Source organism: Drosophila melanogaster, chromosome 3R (genome assembly GCF_000001215.4).
Source record: "Drosophila melanogaster chromosome 3R".
In the NCBI taxonomy this organism is placed as follows: domain Eukaryota; kingdom Metazoa; phylum Arthropoda; class Insecta; order Diptera; family Drosophilidae; genus Drosophila; species Drosophila melanogaster.
This window is the reverse complement of record NT_033777.3, coordinates 24,113,188-24,130,306: the sequence shown is the minus strand read 5'-3', so window position 1 is coordinate 24,130,306 and position 17,119 is coordinate 24,113,188. Positions and strand designations below refer to the sequence as shown.

At 48.3% G+C, this 17,119-nt stretch overlaps 3 protein-coding genes across 6 annotated transcripts; 2 read left to right on the top strand and 1 right to left on the bottom strand.

The window, feature by feature from the left end:
* Positions 1-51: 51 nt before the first annotated feature.
* Positions 52-2,258, top strand: GatB (Glutamyl-tRNA amidotransferase, subunit B). The gene is made up of 8 exons (NM_142960.4): positions 52-185; positions 239-383; positions 442-555; positions 620-935; positions 991-1,415; positions 1,485-1,621; positions 1,685-1,808; positions 1,868-2,258. Exons 1-8 carry the CDS (start codon positions 124-126, stop codon positions 2,093-2,095), a joined length of 1,551 nt encoding a protein of 516 aa, NP_651217.2. The 5' UTR covers positions 52-123; the 3' UTR covers positions 2,096-2,258.
* Root (Rootletin) lies at positions 2,114-17,021 on the bottom strand. Of its 3 annotated transcripts, none has more exons than NM_001300568.1 (10): positions 16,619-17,021; positions 9,492-10,004; positions 7,981-9,261; positions 7,279-7,430; positions 5,846-7,222; positions 5,595-5,770; positions 3,540-5,527; positions 2,960-3,379; positions 2,724-2,899; positions 2,114-2,667 (listed from the first exon to the last, which is right to left on the bottom strand). In NM_001300568.1, the coding sequence occupies exons 2-10, from the start codon at positions 10,002-10,004 to the stop codon at positions 2,604-2,606; spliced, it is 6,147 nt and encodes a 2,048-aa protein (NP_001287497.1). In that variant the 5' UTR covers positions 16,619-17,021; the 3' UTR covers positions 2,114-2,603. The 3 variants fall into 3 exon arrangements, with proteins under 3 accessions (NP_001287497.1, NP_651216.2, NP_788730.2); NM_142959.4 differs by having other exon boundaries at positions 16,619-16,712; NM_176553.2 differs by lacking the exon at positions 16,619-17,021 and adding an exon at positions 11,400-11,767.
* On the top strand, positions 13,985-16,264 carry CG13607 (uncharacterized protein). Of its 2 annotated transcripts, NM_001202349.1 has the most exons (2): positions 13,985-14,067; positions 14,138-16,264. In NM_001202349.1, the coding sequence occupies exon 2, from the start codon at positions 14,231-14,233 to the stop codon at positions 15,869-15,871; it is 1,641 nt and encodes a 546-aa protein (NP_001189278.1). In that variant the 5' UTR covers positions 13,985-14,067; positions 14,138-14,230; the 3' UTR covers positions 15,872-16,264. The 2 variants fall into 2 exon arrangements, with proteins under 2 accessions (NP_001189278.1, NP_651215.1); NM_142958.3 differs by lacking the exon at positions 13,985-14,067 and having other exon boundaries at positions 14,136-16,264.
* Positions 17,022-17,119: the final 98 nt, after the last annotated feature.

The window sequence follows — 17,119 nt, the reverse complement described above, 5'->3', positions numbered from 1 at the left end:
GGTTTTGTCTGGCAACGCCGCTGGCGAATGTCCGGCAGCTTTGGCCGCAATCAAAACAACATCAGCTGTTTTGGCGCAACTTTTTGCCAATTCCGGTGCGAATGTTATAATCGATGTAAAATAATGCATTACTCAATAATCCGAAAACTGGTAACGGCGCCAAAGCTAGCCAACGTTCCCAAAAGGTAATTATGTGAATTAATATTATAAGGATTCATTCCAACGCTCTGAATTTCAGGAAATGGAAAAGCGTTGTGGGTTTGGAGGTGCACGCACAGATTGCCAGTGCGTCCAAACTGTTTTCCGGCAGTGGCACATCCTTTGGAGCACCACTTAACTCTTCGGTGGCGTATTTTGATGCCTCCATACCGGGAACATTGCCAGTGAGAATAGGTACTCTCACTTAAGACGCCATCATTACATTGTATCCTCTGCTTTTAGGTTCTCAACAGAAAATGTGTGGAATCCGGCATTAAGACATCACTTGCTTTGGGATGTCGGGTGAACGAAGTGTCCATGTTTGACCGCAAGCACTACTTCTATGCAGATTTGCCTGTAAGATTCAAATTTCAGTTTACACCACGCTAAGCCTTATAAGTAATAAACTTCTCCTCCCCAGAATGGCTACCAAATCACGCAGCAGCGCGCCGCTTTGGCCAATGATGGAAAAATGACTTTCCCCGTGATAACACCAGGCAAAAAAGTTTACTACAAGACCGCCAAACTACTGCAGTTGCAATTGGAACAGGATAGTGGTAAATCTCTGCACGATGATTATCTCAAAAGGAGCCTGGTTGACCTTAATCGTGCTGGACTTCCTCTAATGGAGCTGGTTTTTGCACCAGATTTAGAAACGGGCGAAGAAGCGGCATCGCTGGTCAAGGAATTAATACTGATACTAAGGCGTCTGCAGACATGCAGTTGTAAAATGGAAGGTGAGTCAAAAGGGATTTGTGTGCCTTTTTTTAAACCGAGTATTTTTTATTGTAGAGGGCGCCCTGCGTGTGGATGCCAACATATCCATTCACCAAGAAGGCGATCCCTTGGGAGTCCGCACCGAAGTAAAAAACATTGGCTCGGTTCGAAGCATTTCGCAAGCAATTACGTATGAAATTAATAGACAGCTAGAAACTGTGGCTAATGGCGGTGTAATTACAAATGAGACTCGCAACTGGGATGCGGAGAACCGGCGCACAGTGGCCATGCGTGACAAAGAGGTGCTGCAGGACTACAGATTCATGCCGGAGCCGAATCTACCACCCCTTCATGTAAACCTAAAGCCTGGATCAATGTCAACAGAGGATTTACTTTCAGTGGCTGCTCTAAGCGAGGAAATTCCAGAATTACCAGAGGACACCAGGCAACGTTTGGTGGAGCAGCACAACCTGAATGCGGAAACTGCCATCATTTTAGTGGTGCGTGCTCTGATCCTTTTTGAGTCAACAAAAAATTTGAAATTGCAACACTCCTCGATTTTATTTCAGAACGAACCTATTCTGCTGGATCATTTCTTGAGCATTACCCGTAGTTTAAGTGATTTGCCCAACAAAGTCATTTGCAATTTTCTTATAAACGATTTGTTGACCTATTGCAACAAATTGAACTTAGATGTGGAGGATTGGTAATAATAGGGAGTAACATACCTAATGAATTTTACTAATTTATTGTGTTCATCCTAATGTAGCTCCATTAAGGCTGATGATTTGAAAGATATATTAATGAGCTTGCATGCCGAGCTGATAAATCTCCAGGCAGCACGTCAGCTGGTTGATCTGCTTCATAATAACCCCAAAGCGAAAGTCAGTGAGGTAAGCTTCGCCTAATATTCCAAATTTATGAGATTACACACATTATCTTCCCATCACAGCTAATCGAACTGCACAGCCTGCAGCAAATCTGCAGTCCGGACGAGATCGAGAACCTGTGCCAGCTGGCTATCGCCAACCAGGCCAAGGCAGTCGAACAGTACCAGAAAGGCAAGGCAAAAGCTTTGTTCGCGATCGCAGGCGAAGTTGCCAAACTGTCGTCCCAAAAGGCCAACATGAAGCTGGTAGTGCAGCGTCTGGAAAAGCTGCTAAAACCCACCAATAAGTAAGAGATCTGGTCGATAGTTGTGTTCATTAGGAGTGTGTTTCGCTTGTATATATTTTATAAAAATGCAGTCGACAAACCGCACTGTATATAGGATTAAATATGCTAAGTATTAAATATAGTTGCTTTGTTTCGTGCTGACTAGTTCGGTGTTCTGGCCAATGTGTAAATGCAAATGATGTTAATTGTCGTGTGATATATAGTTCGGTGTTCTCCCACGTTCAGGGAGAATCGGAACTCGTGACCCATTAATGCATAGATATTTATGTGGAGATGTAAGGATGGCATCATCGCTGCGACTGGATGGAACGCACTATATTCGATTGTCTAACAGGGCAGACAATGAACAGCTAGAATTGTACTAAGGCAAACGAGTTGAAATGCACGTGATGATTAACTCAGATGCGTCTGGAGGACTCCAGGAAGCCTTTTTCTAAATAAATGCAAATGGCAGTGAGCGTTACGTCTTCTTGGCGGGATCAAATTTAACCAAATCTTAACTTCACATCACTCTAATCGCGATCATAGTCCCGGCAGCTCGACGGTGGCAGGCTCATTGAAACGGCCGAGTCGAGACTGAAATGTATAATGTAATTTAGTTTTGGAAGAACAAATAAGGGCATGCAACTCACCGCCGGCTCTCGCTTTCCAAGAGATGGGGATCCACCGGGTGCTGGGAGACATTGCGCAGGGAATCTCCTAGGGTGCTCCTCAGATGCTGCATTTCTCTATTGGCCTTCGAGCTGCGTAGAATGTACTGCTGTCGCCGTTTGGCCTCCTGGGCCAACTGCTCGCGCAGCATTGAGATCTGTAAAGTGAGGGAGTTGAAATAGATCTTATACCTTCAAATTTGCATAGGATAACCAACCTGGTTCTCCAGGCGCAGCACTTGTTGCCGATGCGACTGCTCCCTGGCGTCAAGAAGCTTCTCTGCGTGCATCTGAGCACTGCGATAACGATCTCCATCTAAGCCATCATGGCACTTGGCGCTGTCGTTCATTCGCGCCTTGCAGCGCGCCAACTCGGACTCCTTCTCCGCCAACAATGTCTCCAGGCGGCGCACCTTGAGTCGCAGATCGCGCGTCTCCTGCTCGATTACACTGTGATCCAATCCGCAGTTGAAAGAGCCTCCGCCAGCATTTCCTCCACCCACATCGTAGCGATTGGAGTCGAACTCGCCGGATTCAGCTGCGCCACCGTAAAAGGAGTTGGACTTCTCAGCCCGATCATAGGCGTTTCCACCCGAAAACTTGCTTTTCCGGTCGCACTCCAACTGTTTGACTTTGTCCTGTGAAAAATTAGAGGAGAAGTAAATAATGAAATATGAAAATAAATTCAAGTATATATAAACTAGGTTGAAATAGAACCAACAACGCTGCGTATACTTAATTTATCACGTATACGCACAGTGGACAGTATTCCAATAATTAATTTTACAATTAGTTTACCTGTAGGGTTTGCAGTTTGCTGCGTAGCTCCGACTTTTCCCGCTGCGAGGACTTCAGCTGCCTGCTGAGCTCCTCCTCGCCATTTCCGCCTCCGTTGCCGTTTGTCAGATCCTTGTCGCCGCCACTCTCCTGGTTCCACTTGGCAATCCGAAGTTGGGACTCCAGTGCCGAACGCTGAACCTCCAGATCGGTCACCTGTTCCTGCAGGCGCTGGTTACCATCCAGCTGGGCCTGTTGGCTACGTCGCAGCTCGTTGAGATTGGTCTGAGCGCTATCTAGGCGCTCGGTGAGGATGCGCTTCTCGTTCTCAGCGGTCTGCAGAGACTTTTGCACCAACTTCAGCTTATCCTCGTTGGCCTGGGAGCAGTGACCCTGCTCGGAAAGCTCCTTTTGGAGCGTCTTTATCTCGCCCCGCAGTTGGGTTTCACTCACAGCGGACTTCTGGAGGCGCTCCTTCAGCTGATCGACGGTGGACTTAAGGGCGGTGCAGCGATCCTCCAATTGGGTCAAGGCACGGTTTTGGTTCTCCAGCCGCTCAGCCATTTGACGAATGCTGCAGTCCTTCTCTTGTAGGGCCATTTGTAGCCTGGTAAGATCGCCCTCCATGGCAACACGCTGCAGTTCGAGTTTGCTGGCCCGGCCCTCAACCTTGGCCAATTCCTCCTGCAGCTGGCGCTTCTCATTGTCCAGTTTGGAGCACTGCTGTCGGCTCTTCTCCAGTCGTTCCTCGTTCTGGCCATTCTCCTCGGATGTGGCAGCCAGTTGCATCTCTGTTTGGGCCAAACGTTCTCTTAGCATCTGACACTCATCGTTGCGATGCTTGAGCTTCTCCTCTAGCGCCTGGATGGCGGAGATTTTCATCTTGCGGTCCGTTTCCAGATTGCTCTTCTCCTCTTGGAGATTTCTTAGCATGGCCTGCAGTTTGCCCAGCTTGGCATCGCATCGTAGCTGCTGGTCAGCAGCATCTTGGAGTTGCTTCTTAGCTGCTCCCAATTGGGATTTGTAGTCATCCTTCTCGCGCTCCAACTGAGCCACCTGATGCATCAGGTTGCGGACACCCTTCCTAACCAGATCCGGGTCCACATCAATTGGTCCATCTGGGCATTGTGATGTGCTCCTGTTGTCATAGTCTCCGCAGCTGCGAGACGGACTGAATCTTCGCGAGGGACTCAGCAAGCGATGAGACAAATTTACACTGCCGTCCACTTGGATGCCAGCAATCCGGCGCAGAGTGTGAACCACCGAGGATAGCTTCTGTTCGGTATCCCGCTTGTGTAGTTCCACGCAGGACAACTGCTCATCCAAAGCACGGATGCGACCTTCGGCGCCGCCCAAACGGGCCTTCAACTCCTGGATCTGCTGAGTGGCATCGGCTAGGCAGACCTCCAGGTTGTGCTTCTGATCCTCCAGGCGCTTCTCCCTACCACGACCCTCCTCCAAGCGCTGGGCCAACTCCTGCTCCCTGGCATGGAAGCGATGCTCCTCCTGGTTGTTCTGACACCGAGCCCTGCCCAATTCCTGGCGAGTGGCACACAGATTGGCTTCCAGATCCGATAATTGCTTCTTAATCTGGCAGAGCTCCTGCTGTGCCCGCTCCTTCAATTCCACCTCGGCGACCAGCTTGCACTGCAACTCCTTGCCGCCCTCGTCCTTCTGGGCGAACTCCACTTGAGCCTTCTGCAGCTGCGCCTTGGTAGCATTCAGATCCTGGGTGGTCTTTGTAAAGTGATTCTCCGTCTCCTTCAGTATGGTGCTCAATCGAGTGCGTTCGTTCTCCAACGAGTTCTTGGTATCCTCCAGATTGCTGATCTTCTGCAGAGCCTCCTCGATGGCGCGCGCCTGCTCCCGCTTGGCGCTCTCCACACGCTTGACGTGGTCGCGCAGCTCCTTGTTGCTGCCGGAATACTTGTCCCGCTCGATGTTGCTGTCCGCCAGTTGGCGGCGACAGTCGGTCAACTCTTTGCGCAGGCTATCGATGAAGCCCTCACCTGAAATCGGGATTTTGGATTATAATTTGATGGATTTCTTTTTAAGATTAGGTGCCCCAGAACTCACCCTCCTTGGACTTGCGCAGCGCATCTTGCAACTCATTGTTGGTGCTCTCCATTCTGTCCTCCTTCAGACGAATCTCCATCTTTAGTTCCTCACTCACACGGCACAAGGATTCGCGTTCTTCGCGCAAGCTGCTCAACTGCAGCTCCTGCTTCCGGATGCATTCCTCCAACTTAATCCTAAATTATCAAGTAAATTATCAAGTATGTATATATGAATTATTTGGAAATTTAATTAAATATACTATCACTCACTTGTGCTCCTCCTCCTTGGTGCGCATCTGCACCATCTCGTCCTTCAGCTGGGCAATGGCAGCCCTCTGCTTCTCATCGCGCGCATTGGCCTCCCGTCTGCTCCGGTCGAGGGACTCCTGTTCGGTCTTGAGATCCCGGGATACGGCCTCCAAACGCTCGGCCACCGCTTGCTTATCCCGGTGGGCAATCAAAAGGGCTTGCTGCTTCTCGCTCTCCGCCCGAATCAGTGCCTCCTCATGCTGCTGGACAAGGCTCTCGAGATGCGCCTGCAAGGTGGCCAGACGCTCCTGCAACTTCTCGATCTCATCATCCTTGGCCGTCTGCAACGCTTGCAGAGCCTGTTGCATTCGCTTCTCCAAGGCATTTCGCAACTGTAGAATCTCCTCGCCATGTCGTTTGGCCGCCTCCTCTGCACAAGCCTGCAGATTGGCGATTTTCTGGTTGAAGTCACTCTCAGCCGCACGGGCGGCGTTAAGCAGCTGCGTCTTGGTCTCTTGGGCCTTGCGCTGACACTGCTCCAGCTCCTTTTGCAAGCGAGCCACATGATTCTTTAGGCTCTCCTCACGCACCAGAGCCTCCTGCAGATCCCGCTCCAGCTGACTGCGTCGCTCCTCGGTGGCCTCCAGTGAGGTGTTTGTATCGAAGAGCACCGATTCCAGGGATTCCTTCTCCGAACGCAGGGCGGCCAGGAGTTCGTTCAAGCGATGTGTGTCCTTCTCGTGCAGATCGATGACCACTTGCTTCTCCTCCACATCCTTCACCATCTCCTCCAGATTTCTATTCAGCCGGCTATTGGTCTCGGTGGTTTGCTCCAGACGCTGCCGAGTCCGCATAAGTTCCTCATTCAGAGCCTCCTTTTTGCGACACATCGCCGTTAGCTGATTGTGGATGTCACCACGATCCCGGGTGACGCAGGCCAAGTCTTGCAGAATTTTCTCCTTCTCCAGCTGCAGACACTTGAGCTTTTCCCCAGCCGACAGATTGTCCGTCTCCAGTTCGAGTCGTGCCTTGTCCAGTATCGCCAGCTCCTTCTTAAGCTCTCCGATTTCATTGCACTGATCGACGGACTGAATACGGAGCTTCTTGCGCTCCTCCTGCGCCTCCTGAAGGCAATTTTGAACGCTCTTCAGCTCATCACTGGTGGAGCAGCTATTGTTGGATAGCTTCTCGTGCTTCTCCTGCAGATCGCACTTCTCCAGCAACAGCTTGTCCAGATCGTACTCCAGGTCGGACTTCTGTTTCTCGAGCAGATTGATCAAATTATCGGACTCGATGCGCTGCTGCTCGAGAAGATCACGATTCAGGCTCACTCGGTTAAGCTCCTCGCGCAAGGATATGGTTTCCTCCCGCAAACGACTACTGCGATCTTCCTCAGACCTATTGGGATTACAGATCTTTAGTGGGTTTAACTTAAATGGCACTATCATTAATACCTCAAATTCAACTCGGTTATGTTCTTGTCCTTCAGTATACGTTGGATCTCCAGCTCCACTGCCTTTTTGTCCTCCTCCATGGAATCGATACGTTTTTGGAGTTTACCACAGTTCAGCTGCATCTTCTCATAATCACTGCTCAGATTCTCGAACTACAAGAAAATTTGTAAAATGTGTTGAATTCAAAAATAAATACATGTCGTTTTTATTTTTTAAGCCCACTGACAGCTTTTAGAAATAATTACATAACTATGTAACATCTGCTTACTTAGAAATATATAATTATTGCATTTAACGCCATTTTGATATAGTCTAGCTCTATACTATGCCCACTTTATAACCGATCCCAGTCAACCCCATTAGAGATACCAGATCTTGGTGCTGATGAACCTATCCCCTTGCAATTTCCACTCACGCCGGCTGCAAATGCAATCTTCGCAGCCATAATTTGTAACTCATCGCAGACATGGCATCACCCCGGATTTGAGTTGGAAACATCATTATTATATACAATCTACGGCGTAATCAGAGGCAGACGCAGACTAATCGAGTTATCAACGATCCGCCCCCAATCCGCCTTGACATCCACACTCGGAAAAAACCAGATATTTCTTATTAATTAAAAAAAATTCCAAAGAACTTTGGATTCCTCGATCGGAAATTTTTTTAGTATGGGGTACTATATGGTACTTATCCACTTACCGCACTATTGATATCGGCTCGTCCCATCTCAGACTGCTGCTTCTGGACACGGATATCGTCCAGTCCGCGCTGCAGACTCTCCCTTTCCTGCAGCAATTCCGATAGCTTGGAGTTGCTGCTGTCCAGTTTCTCGGTGAGCTGCTGCATCTTGGTGGTCAGCAGCTGTTTGGTACCCTCGCTGGTCTCCAGCTGGGCCTTGGTGGTGCGCAGGGTCTCGCTGGTGTTCTGGAATTTCACCTGCATGTCGTGCAGGGCCAGCTGGTATTTGTGGAGCGCCGCCTGGACGGCTGAGATGGTGCCCTCGGCGAAGGCTTGAGAGGCGCGTGTCGAGTTGCGACGCGGTGATTTCCCTCCGCCGCCGGCGGTGCTGCCCGCTCCACCTGCTCCGCCCACAACAGAGGCGGCGTCACGCGTGAGGTGCATGTGCTGCATGACACCGCCGGTGACCTCGGCGTCTGCTTCGCGATCTGCGTTCTCAGCATCTTGAACGACGGCCTGCGCGATTTCTCGCATGGAATTGTTCAGTCGCTCGATCTCGTCGCTATAGCGACTGGCCAGAGCTGCTTGGGATTCGGCTTGGGCGCAGCGATCCTCCAGCTTCTTCAACTGATTCATTAGCTCCAGTAGTCGCTGATCCCGCTCCATGATCTCGTGCCGGGCACTCTCGTACTGCACCTTCAGGGTGGCCAATTGATTCTGGAGTTCATCGTTGCTGCGCTGCGATTGCTTCAGTTCATCATCCGCAGCCCGCTTGGCTTGCTGGACGGCAAAGGCGACCGTTGCGTTGGAGCCATTGATGTCCTTGCCCACACAATTGATCTCCTGACCCATCTTGGCTACCTCCGCCTTCATGGCCGTCTGCATCTCCTTGAAGGATCTCTTGACGGCCACAACTTCGCGCCACATCTTCAGCAGGCGATTGTGCTCGCTGTTGTAGTAGTCCTTGAAGGCCTGCTCCTCCTCCTTGAACTCATCCTCCTTGATCAGCAGCTCATCCCGCAGACTCGCCCAGTCGTTGGTCAGCTTCTGTAGGTCGTTGGTGAGCGCCTCGTTGGTGCGATTCGACTCCTCCAGCTGCTGACGCAGTGCGCTGTTCTGGGCGACAATCTGCTCGCAGCGCTGGTGCTCCTCCTCCAGTTTGCGGCACAGTTCCGCCGCACCGGCGCCGCCTCCGGTGACCAAGACATCGTCAACATAGTCACGACTGCAACTGGGCGGCGGCGAGTCCAGTGAGGAGCTGCAGGGCAAGCTGCTCTGTCCCAGAGTTAAAGAAGTTGAACACTGAAAAACAAAATGGGCATAAGCTACAGAGTATCCTTGGATTTAAATTGATTTATTTGTAAGTACATGGCAATGGAACAAGTTGGCATTTTAATGATAACTGCAATCGGATTAGCCCCTGATCCCCGAATTATAAATCAAATTGATTAAATCGCACAAAAATGTATTACTCATACGCAACGTTGCCCTTAGCAATAAAGTACATTCTTACCCAGCTTTTGAATACTCACCAGCACTTGGTTGGTGGGACCCGTGGTCAGCTTGGGTCCTACTCCCGCCGTCGGCTTAATGGTCTCGTGCATGCGCTCCTCCAGGTCGCTACACCGCTGTCGATACTGCTGGATCTTCGACTGCAGCCGGCTGACCAAGTTGGCCTGGTTGTGCTGCGCCTGCTTGTAGGTGTCCAGGCGGCGTCGATAGCTATGCGACTCGTCGGCCAGCCGTTGGCGCAGCTCCTGATTCTGGCGCAACAGGGCCGAGGGATCTCCACTGCCGCCGCCGCTCACTCCTCCTCCTCCTCCTCCTCCGGCGCCCGGCGGACCCGGACTCATCATCCTGGGCGTTAGACCACCAGCAACGGAGGCGGAAACTGAGGCGCCACTTGCCGAGGGGTCACGCCCACGCTGGCTGCGCGAGAAGGGCAGCCGAGAGGCGGTGGCCGATTGGTGGGCTGGTCCCGCCGCCTGAAGGTCGACGGCCGATGGGCAGGGCGTTTGCTTGAAGTTATCGCGATACGCCTGCATCTGTGGAAGGAGTTGGTTAAGATGGAGAGAGTGAGTTCGGTTCCAATGAAATTTCTGTGTTGCGGTTGGCATTGCGTGCAAGAGCAAAAATCACTTGTGTATTTTTGTTTTAGAACAAGGTTGTACCCTTTAATCAATTGTTAATATTTTTGTACAATTGAAAAAGGAAAGTACATTCAAAAAAAGCAGATAAAAAGAGATCAGAGTCCCTGATATCACTCCCAAATATGTGATATTTGTGCTTATACTAATTACCCTCAGCTAAGATTCCACTAGTCCCATCAACCCTTTCGTTGATTCAAAAAGGGGTATTGCCTTTATGAAGCGGAAACTTTCTGGCCAAAAGTTTGGCGCCTCGCCTACGCTACAGACGGACTCGATAAGTTAGTCCAAATTGATTTATTAACTTGTTCCGGGCCTGGAGTCAGTCGTCATGACAGCTCCACCGAGGTGCTGTTTCCTCGCAAATAAACAAGCTTGGCGCCCCATCTCCACCTGCACCCATCCCACCGTGTTCATTATCATCCAAGGATCCCCAGCCAGGACGAACGTCCATACTTTCGAATGATATTTTTGGGGGCCCACTTGAGGAAATTGTTTTTTTTTTTTTTTTTGAGACCCGGACGACACGCATTGCACAGTCTGTCACCAGGACAGCAAGTGTTTGTGCCCACCAACCCCGTGCTGCTCCAATCCGTGGGACAACTGCCAACTCCACTCCCTCCAGAACTCATAATAATTTCCTTGTCCTCGTATTTATTTTAATAAACAACATTTCCGCCATTGTTGAAACTTCCTTTGACACGAATGCGTCTTCTAATTTTGAGCTCCTTATGCTCCACTGCCCCATGCCACCCAGTGCACCCAATGATGCCCCCATCCCGTTGCCATTTGAGTTTATGCAAACCATAAAAATATAATAGGTATATCCTTGATAGTGCGACTATGATTTGGCATGCAATCTGCTCCATGTCGCTTCTACTTTCTATTTTAGGTTCCGATTTGCTATCACCAAGGGTTCAGTTAGATGGATATCGTTTTTGGAAGTTTATTGTAGGGGGTAAGTCATACCACATAGGAATGAATCATAAATATATAGATAGTCTATATTATACAGTTCTATTAAGTTTACAATGTTAAATGAGTGATAAGACCTTATTTCATTTACTTGAGGATTTTTAGAAGATCTCAGAAGATTTTCTATGTATGTTTAAGGACTTAACAATACATTTCGTATTCCACTTGTTTATAAAAAATGGTACATTGGTAACATGAATTATTAGTTTATTATTTCAATTGAAAATGAACTCGTGTTTAGTGCTTAATGAATTTTATTTTAAGTTATTGAACTTATATTTTTATTAATTATTTACCACACACCTAACTGCAACTTACTTTTCACTGCCAGTGAATGTGACTGGTATATGTATGTATATATGTATCCCAACTGAATCCTTAAGGCACTTGCTTTGGTTTTTATTATGTCCAAATTAAGACCGCGCACTAGACACTGTTGTTAACTGATTGAGCTCCAATTGAATACTCATCAAGTTATCACGAAATCCGGGGGCTCGTGGCCTGCTCCTTGGCTCCTCCGCTAGCGTGTCCTGCCTGGTGGCAATTGACACAAATTTGCGGAATGCGGAAGCACTAACGCAACTAACGCTCCACGGGTAGGGAAAGTATATTTTCTGGCTTGCGGGCCTAGTTGGCTGTTTTTGGCCAGAATTCGAACTGTCTGCGGACGCGGAACTGAGCCAACTGAGCGCCCAGTGAACTTTTCGCAAGGAGGAAGAATGAAGCAAGTCAATGGGATTCCCTTTACGAACTAACCGCCATTAGGGCCAGCTCCGTCTGGGGAGCAACTGCAACTTGGCCGGGGTGCCTGGGACTGGGGCAGAATAAACATTGAATTAACAAATTCCTGGTTACCACCGGCAACCGCAATTGATTACGGAAAGAGGAGCTAACAATTATGTTTGGCGTGCGAGCGAGCAACAAATGCAAATCGTGTGTCTCGAAGCATATTGCTCCGAATGCGGTCGGTCAAATCGGGCGATATCGATGGGGTATACTCGTAGCCGTACGTAATGCAGGGTATAGCAGGTGGTGGTGGGTGGTTCCACTCCAGATTCGCCTGGTCACATGCTTCATGCCCAACTGCTTTTTATAAGTCAACCAGCGGCGGAGTAATAAATTGAGATAGTACAGGTGACTATGTCGATGCGATTAACCCTTTTCATGATTTATTTGCGGTGAATATAAATGAGCTACTATGAATAGTTCAACCCTTGGTTGTGAATAACATGAATAAAATGGCATTCATCAAAAAATAGTATCAGAAAATAAGAACTATGGAACTATAATTCACTATACTATATTCAGAAGGAATACATTTGAATTATATTGTTTAATTTTTGTAAGATCTTATCTCTTTTCTTATCATAGTTCTATTCAAACATCCAACTGACTTCACATGCATTACAAAATCGAAGTGTGCAAATCTCGTTGGCATTATCTGCAGTCACGTAAAGTCCGATCGAAAGCAAATGTCAAAATGTTTCCTCCTGGCTCAGGTTGCGAATTCTATTGCGATTGAGGACTCCTGGGGTTATCGCCATCGTTCATATCAGAGAACTGCATACTCATGCAACAAACACCGCACTCGCCATAATGTATATAAATAGTAGGTACATAGGTGAGTCGGCTATTTCCATGGCTCAGCGACGACGAAATAATGACAGAAAAAAAAGTCCGATCGCTGAATTTGAATAAACATATATATACATATATAAGTCTATATACATATATGGAAATCAAAAACCCTTATCAGTCCCGCTTTGAACCTGATCGGCGACCTTGGGCAGGAGGAGGAGATATCAAAGTGCCAGGTACACAGAATGGCTTCCATTAAACACTCGTGTCCGCCACACAGATGTGGAAAATCCGAGACGCGACAACTATGTAGACTCTCAAAGTCCGAAGATTGGTTATGCATTCGGGCATTAAGGTGTTTGTTTGCTTCACTTTCGGTTTTTAATCTAAGGTCTATACTATGTGTAGGTGTGAGATTATTATTTCCGAGCATAAGTTTCTTTCTGCGGCCGCGGGGTTCATAGTAGACCCCCTTATCAGCAGCAGTAATGGGATTGAACACCAGGCCAAAGTCCGGCTGGGACCACAAATGTGCCTGGAGATCAGCCTGGGGCTCTGCCTGGGGACCTGCAATAATGCATCGATCGTGCTCCGCCCGAACTTACTATACTGATCTTCGGCTCCGACGGAGATTTCCCGGCTCTCTTGGCAACGGGCGCTACCTCCGCCTCGCTGGAACCTTCAAACGGCGACGATGATTTATACCCGATCGCCAAAAATCTCAGACGAACGGAGGAGAGCGGATCATCCCGAGAGTTGGCGACAATAAACATCACGTTCGCCAACGCATTGTTCGGCTGATCAGCCAATTAATATGCTACACTGAGAGAGAGAGTTTCATCATCTGGATGATGGCGATAGTATTTTATAATCGCATCGCGTTAACTAATCTTGATTTGTAATAGTGTTACATAGTAACTAATCCAGTTCAATCAACAATATGATAGTGTTCGGCAAGTAGTACTTTAAACTTAGATAGGTTCTTATGAAATATAAACTATAGAACTTTTCTTATAAACCGAAATTCCAAATTCTAGCGCCTTGCAACTAGCAAATCCATCAGCATAGACAAAAAGAAACTGACCTACCAGAAATGAACGCAAGTCATTACTATTAAGGTCACTATTTTGAAATAGGCAGACTTTAAACTTAAGGTTTTCGTAGTGTCTGAATCTGATAGTGCTATTTATAAGACTTTCGAAGGAGTACCTGTTGTCGAAGTCTATTTTCAGTGGCCATAAAAGTAGTGCAATTAACTAATCAGTGCGATAAGTTAACCAATAAGTTAGACCCATTAATTTCAAGAACAATTCGATTTCTTGATTAGTTTGCGGCAGTTTTTCTGGCAGTGCACAAGGTATAGACAGGGATTGGCCGATCCCAGCGCCGATGGACATGTGTGTCTGGGGTGGGTTATCAACGGTCGCGGCTGCATCCCATAGGTTTAAAGTATAGCTCCTATTTAAAACGCGATTTAGTCACAGTTCGGATTTTGCCAGCAGCAGCACGGCAGCGATAATCGGAGATTACACGGCGAAGATAATACGGAATACGCGAGTGAGAGAGTGAAGATGTCCCAGACCCTGGACGATCTGCTGTTGCGCCAGGAGCACGCCCGGCAATTGCGCCAGGCCACGCGCTCCAAGTTCCGGCGCATCAATTCGCTGGATCTAATACCGGAGCATCCCAGCCAATCGGAGGAGGAGGAGGACAAGGAATCCCAGACGGCCCACAAGCACTTTGTCACCCTGAGACGACAGCGGACGGCTGATGGCAATCTGCTGAGGCATCAGTTTCAGACGCAGTCGCCGCCACAACCCAATTTAGGCACACGGGTCCTGCTCTTCGGACCACAACTGCTGATGCGTCTGGTGCTGACCATCTTGAGATACGTCCTCTACATACCACTGTCCATTGCGGCGCCAAGCTTTTGGTTGTCCGCCCTGCTCTGGATCTTTTGGAAACTGCTGCGGGTACCCATTGCGTTGGTCAAGTGGCTACTGAGCGGCGAGGAGGAGCTGGGTGCAGTGCAGCGACAGAAGACCATACTCCTCAGCTGCGGCAGCACCATACAGACCCTACATTTGGCCAGGAACTTCTACGGATCCGGCGCCCGTGTGGTGGTCTTTGAGTTCGAGGGTTTGTTCGGATTGGCCAGATTTTCCACAGCGGTGGACAAATTCTATGTGGTGCCACGGCCAACGGCCAGTAATCCGGATCAGTACATAGCCGCCCTGTGCCACATCGTGAAGAAGGAACGACCCTCGGTCTATATACCCGTTTGTGCCACCAGTCCGGCATACTATGATTCCCTGGCCCGACCACATCTGGAGGTCCTGGGCTGTGCCAGTTTCATACCCGGCGTGCAGGAGACACTGCAGCTGGATGACTGCCTCCAGCTCTTTCAGAGATGCGAACAGCAACAGATGGCTCTGCCAGCCCATGTGGTGCTGACAGCTCCACGGCAATTGCAGCAGATCTACGAGAGCGGTTTCGTGGGCAGCTATAGGAACATACTCATGGCCGCAGGGATGCAGGGAGTCCTGGAGCGGCACAAGTACATACTGCCCAATAGGCGGGCGGAACTAAAGCTGAATCAGCACGATATCAGCGAGCGGCAACCGTGGCTAGTGGTAAGGGATCAGCCGGGCTATCACCACTATGTGACCTGCACCACCGTCAAGGATTCACGGGTGGTGGCCAATGTGAGTTGTCGGGTTGAGCATCATACCAAGAATCTGATCCCAGTGCCCAGGGACGATGAGGCGCAGATAGAACTCTGGTTGCGCTCCTTCTTTGCCAAGGTGCGCTTCCAGAGGCCCATCAATGGGCATATAAGCTTCCGCCTGGTCAAGAGCCCCGCCCATGGTGGTCAGTTCGTGCCTCTGGGCACGCGACTGGGCGTGGCCCTGCCCTACATATGCCACAATCGATCGCATGCCCAGTTGCTGTGCCGTGCGATGAAGTGCATCCACAGGCGGGGACTGCCCGAGGATGAACTGCCCAACTGGAGCTGGTCGGCGCTGGAGAGAACCACTTCGACGACGGCGCTGGACAAGCGGGAGGCATTGTTTGCCTACTGGGATCCACTACCCTATTGCGCATACTATCATTTCCAGCTGCCCCTGAAGAACGTGAAGCTGTTTTTGCAGCGCCGGAATCGCAGCGCGACCAAAACCTTATCGCCACGCATCACGGTGCCGGTTCATTGAACGGAGCGGCCGGAGCTGGAGCCACTGCATCGGCTTTAAGCATCGAACAGCAGCATCTAGCCTCTAGCATCCAGCATCAGGCGTTTCTTTAGCGAGAGAGATTACACAGACTGATCAATAATGGAATATATAGAAATCTATATAGCATATATATGTACATATATATATATATATATATATATATATATATATATATATATATATTTTTGCATTCTATACTATTTCTTTTTTTTTGTTTACGCCATTGGGGTTCAACATCCATCTAAGAAGATTAGGCCGTTAAAAAACAAACGTGTACCGCTCACACACACACACACACACACCACATACACACATGCACGAATATAGCTTTTATACCACAATATATTGTACAATAAATAATATTTATATTTTAATTGCCCATTTGACTTAATTTTTTACTTATGCGAACTTTATTTCGATTGGAACTCAGCTTGTTGTGCGGCACTTCTTTGTTATGCGATTTGAAGATGACTTGAGCTTAATAAGCTTAATAATATTTGGGGTAGTTTCTTCATATATCATGATATATATAATAAATATAATAGTTGGATTTGTTTTTATTGTTTAGTTACACACTCTTTTGTTCTTTGCGTAATTCACTATACTTAAAAACAAGGAAATTTCTTTTCACTTAAATATTAGAACGTTAAATCTAGAACGTAATATCGTTAGATCGTTTACACGTTTTCTTTCTATTAACCGCACATATTCGTATCTTCTATTTACCCATTTATATTAGTGAACCATTTATAAACTGCATCTGGCTGAATATTTAACACGTTGCACACGTTACTCCTTGTCTAAATACACAAACCGAACTGACCAGACGGGTTGTAAGGGTTTGTCCTTGGTCCTTCGGCGGTGCCTGCACTCCTGGCGGTGGTTGTTTTGGCCTTCTGCTTCCTGAACGCGGCCAGTTGTTGTGGACACCTTTTGGGTAACCAGGCAACGGCTTTGGGTCAGCTTAATTGCGGTTGGTTGGTGGTAACTGAGCCATTTCCATTATCCTTATCAATGGGCCAGCGAAGTGCATGAAAAGGTGGAGAACACTGCACCACGAGGCCAAAAAGAGAAATTTGAAAATGATTTGCATAATTTATGAGGTAGAGAGCCGTCTCTTATTTCTAGTGAATAAATTAACTTAAATTGGTTTAAAAAACTCCTAGATCTAAAAAAAAGTAAACAGATATTGCGAAATGGAATGATATTTAATCTGTTGAAATCAAT

Bases quoted from the DNA above. Each gene is read 5' to 3' on its own strand.
- GatB (NM_142960.4), top strand. From the start codon at position 124: ATGCATTACTCAATAATCCGAAAACTGGTAACGGCGCCAAAGCTAGCC. The intron at 936-990 runs GTGAGTCAAAAG...TTTTTATTGTAG, and splicing joins ATGCAGTTGTAAAATGGAAG to AGGGCGCCCTGCGTGTGGAT. The intron at 1,416-1,484 runs GTGCGTGCTCTG...ATTTTATTTCAG, and splicing joins AAACTGCCATCATTTTAGTG to AACGAACCTATTCTGCTGGA.
- Root (NM_001300568.1), bottom strand. From the start codon at position 10,004: ATGCAGGCGTATCGCGATAACTTCAAGCAAACGCCCTGCCCATCGGCC. The intron at 7,431-7,980 runs GTAAGTGGATAA...ATTTTCTTGTAG, and splicing joins GAGCCGATATCAATAGTGCG to TTCGAGAATCTGAGCAGTGA. The intron at 2,900-2,959 runs GTTGGTTATCCT...CTCACTTTACAG, and splicing joins TGCTGCGCCTGGAGAACCAG to ATCTCAATGCTGCGCGAGCA.
- CG13607 (NM_001202349.1), top strand. From the start codon at position 14,231: ATGTCCCAGACCCTGGACGATCTGCTGTTGCGCCAGGAGCACGCCCGG.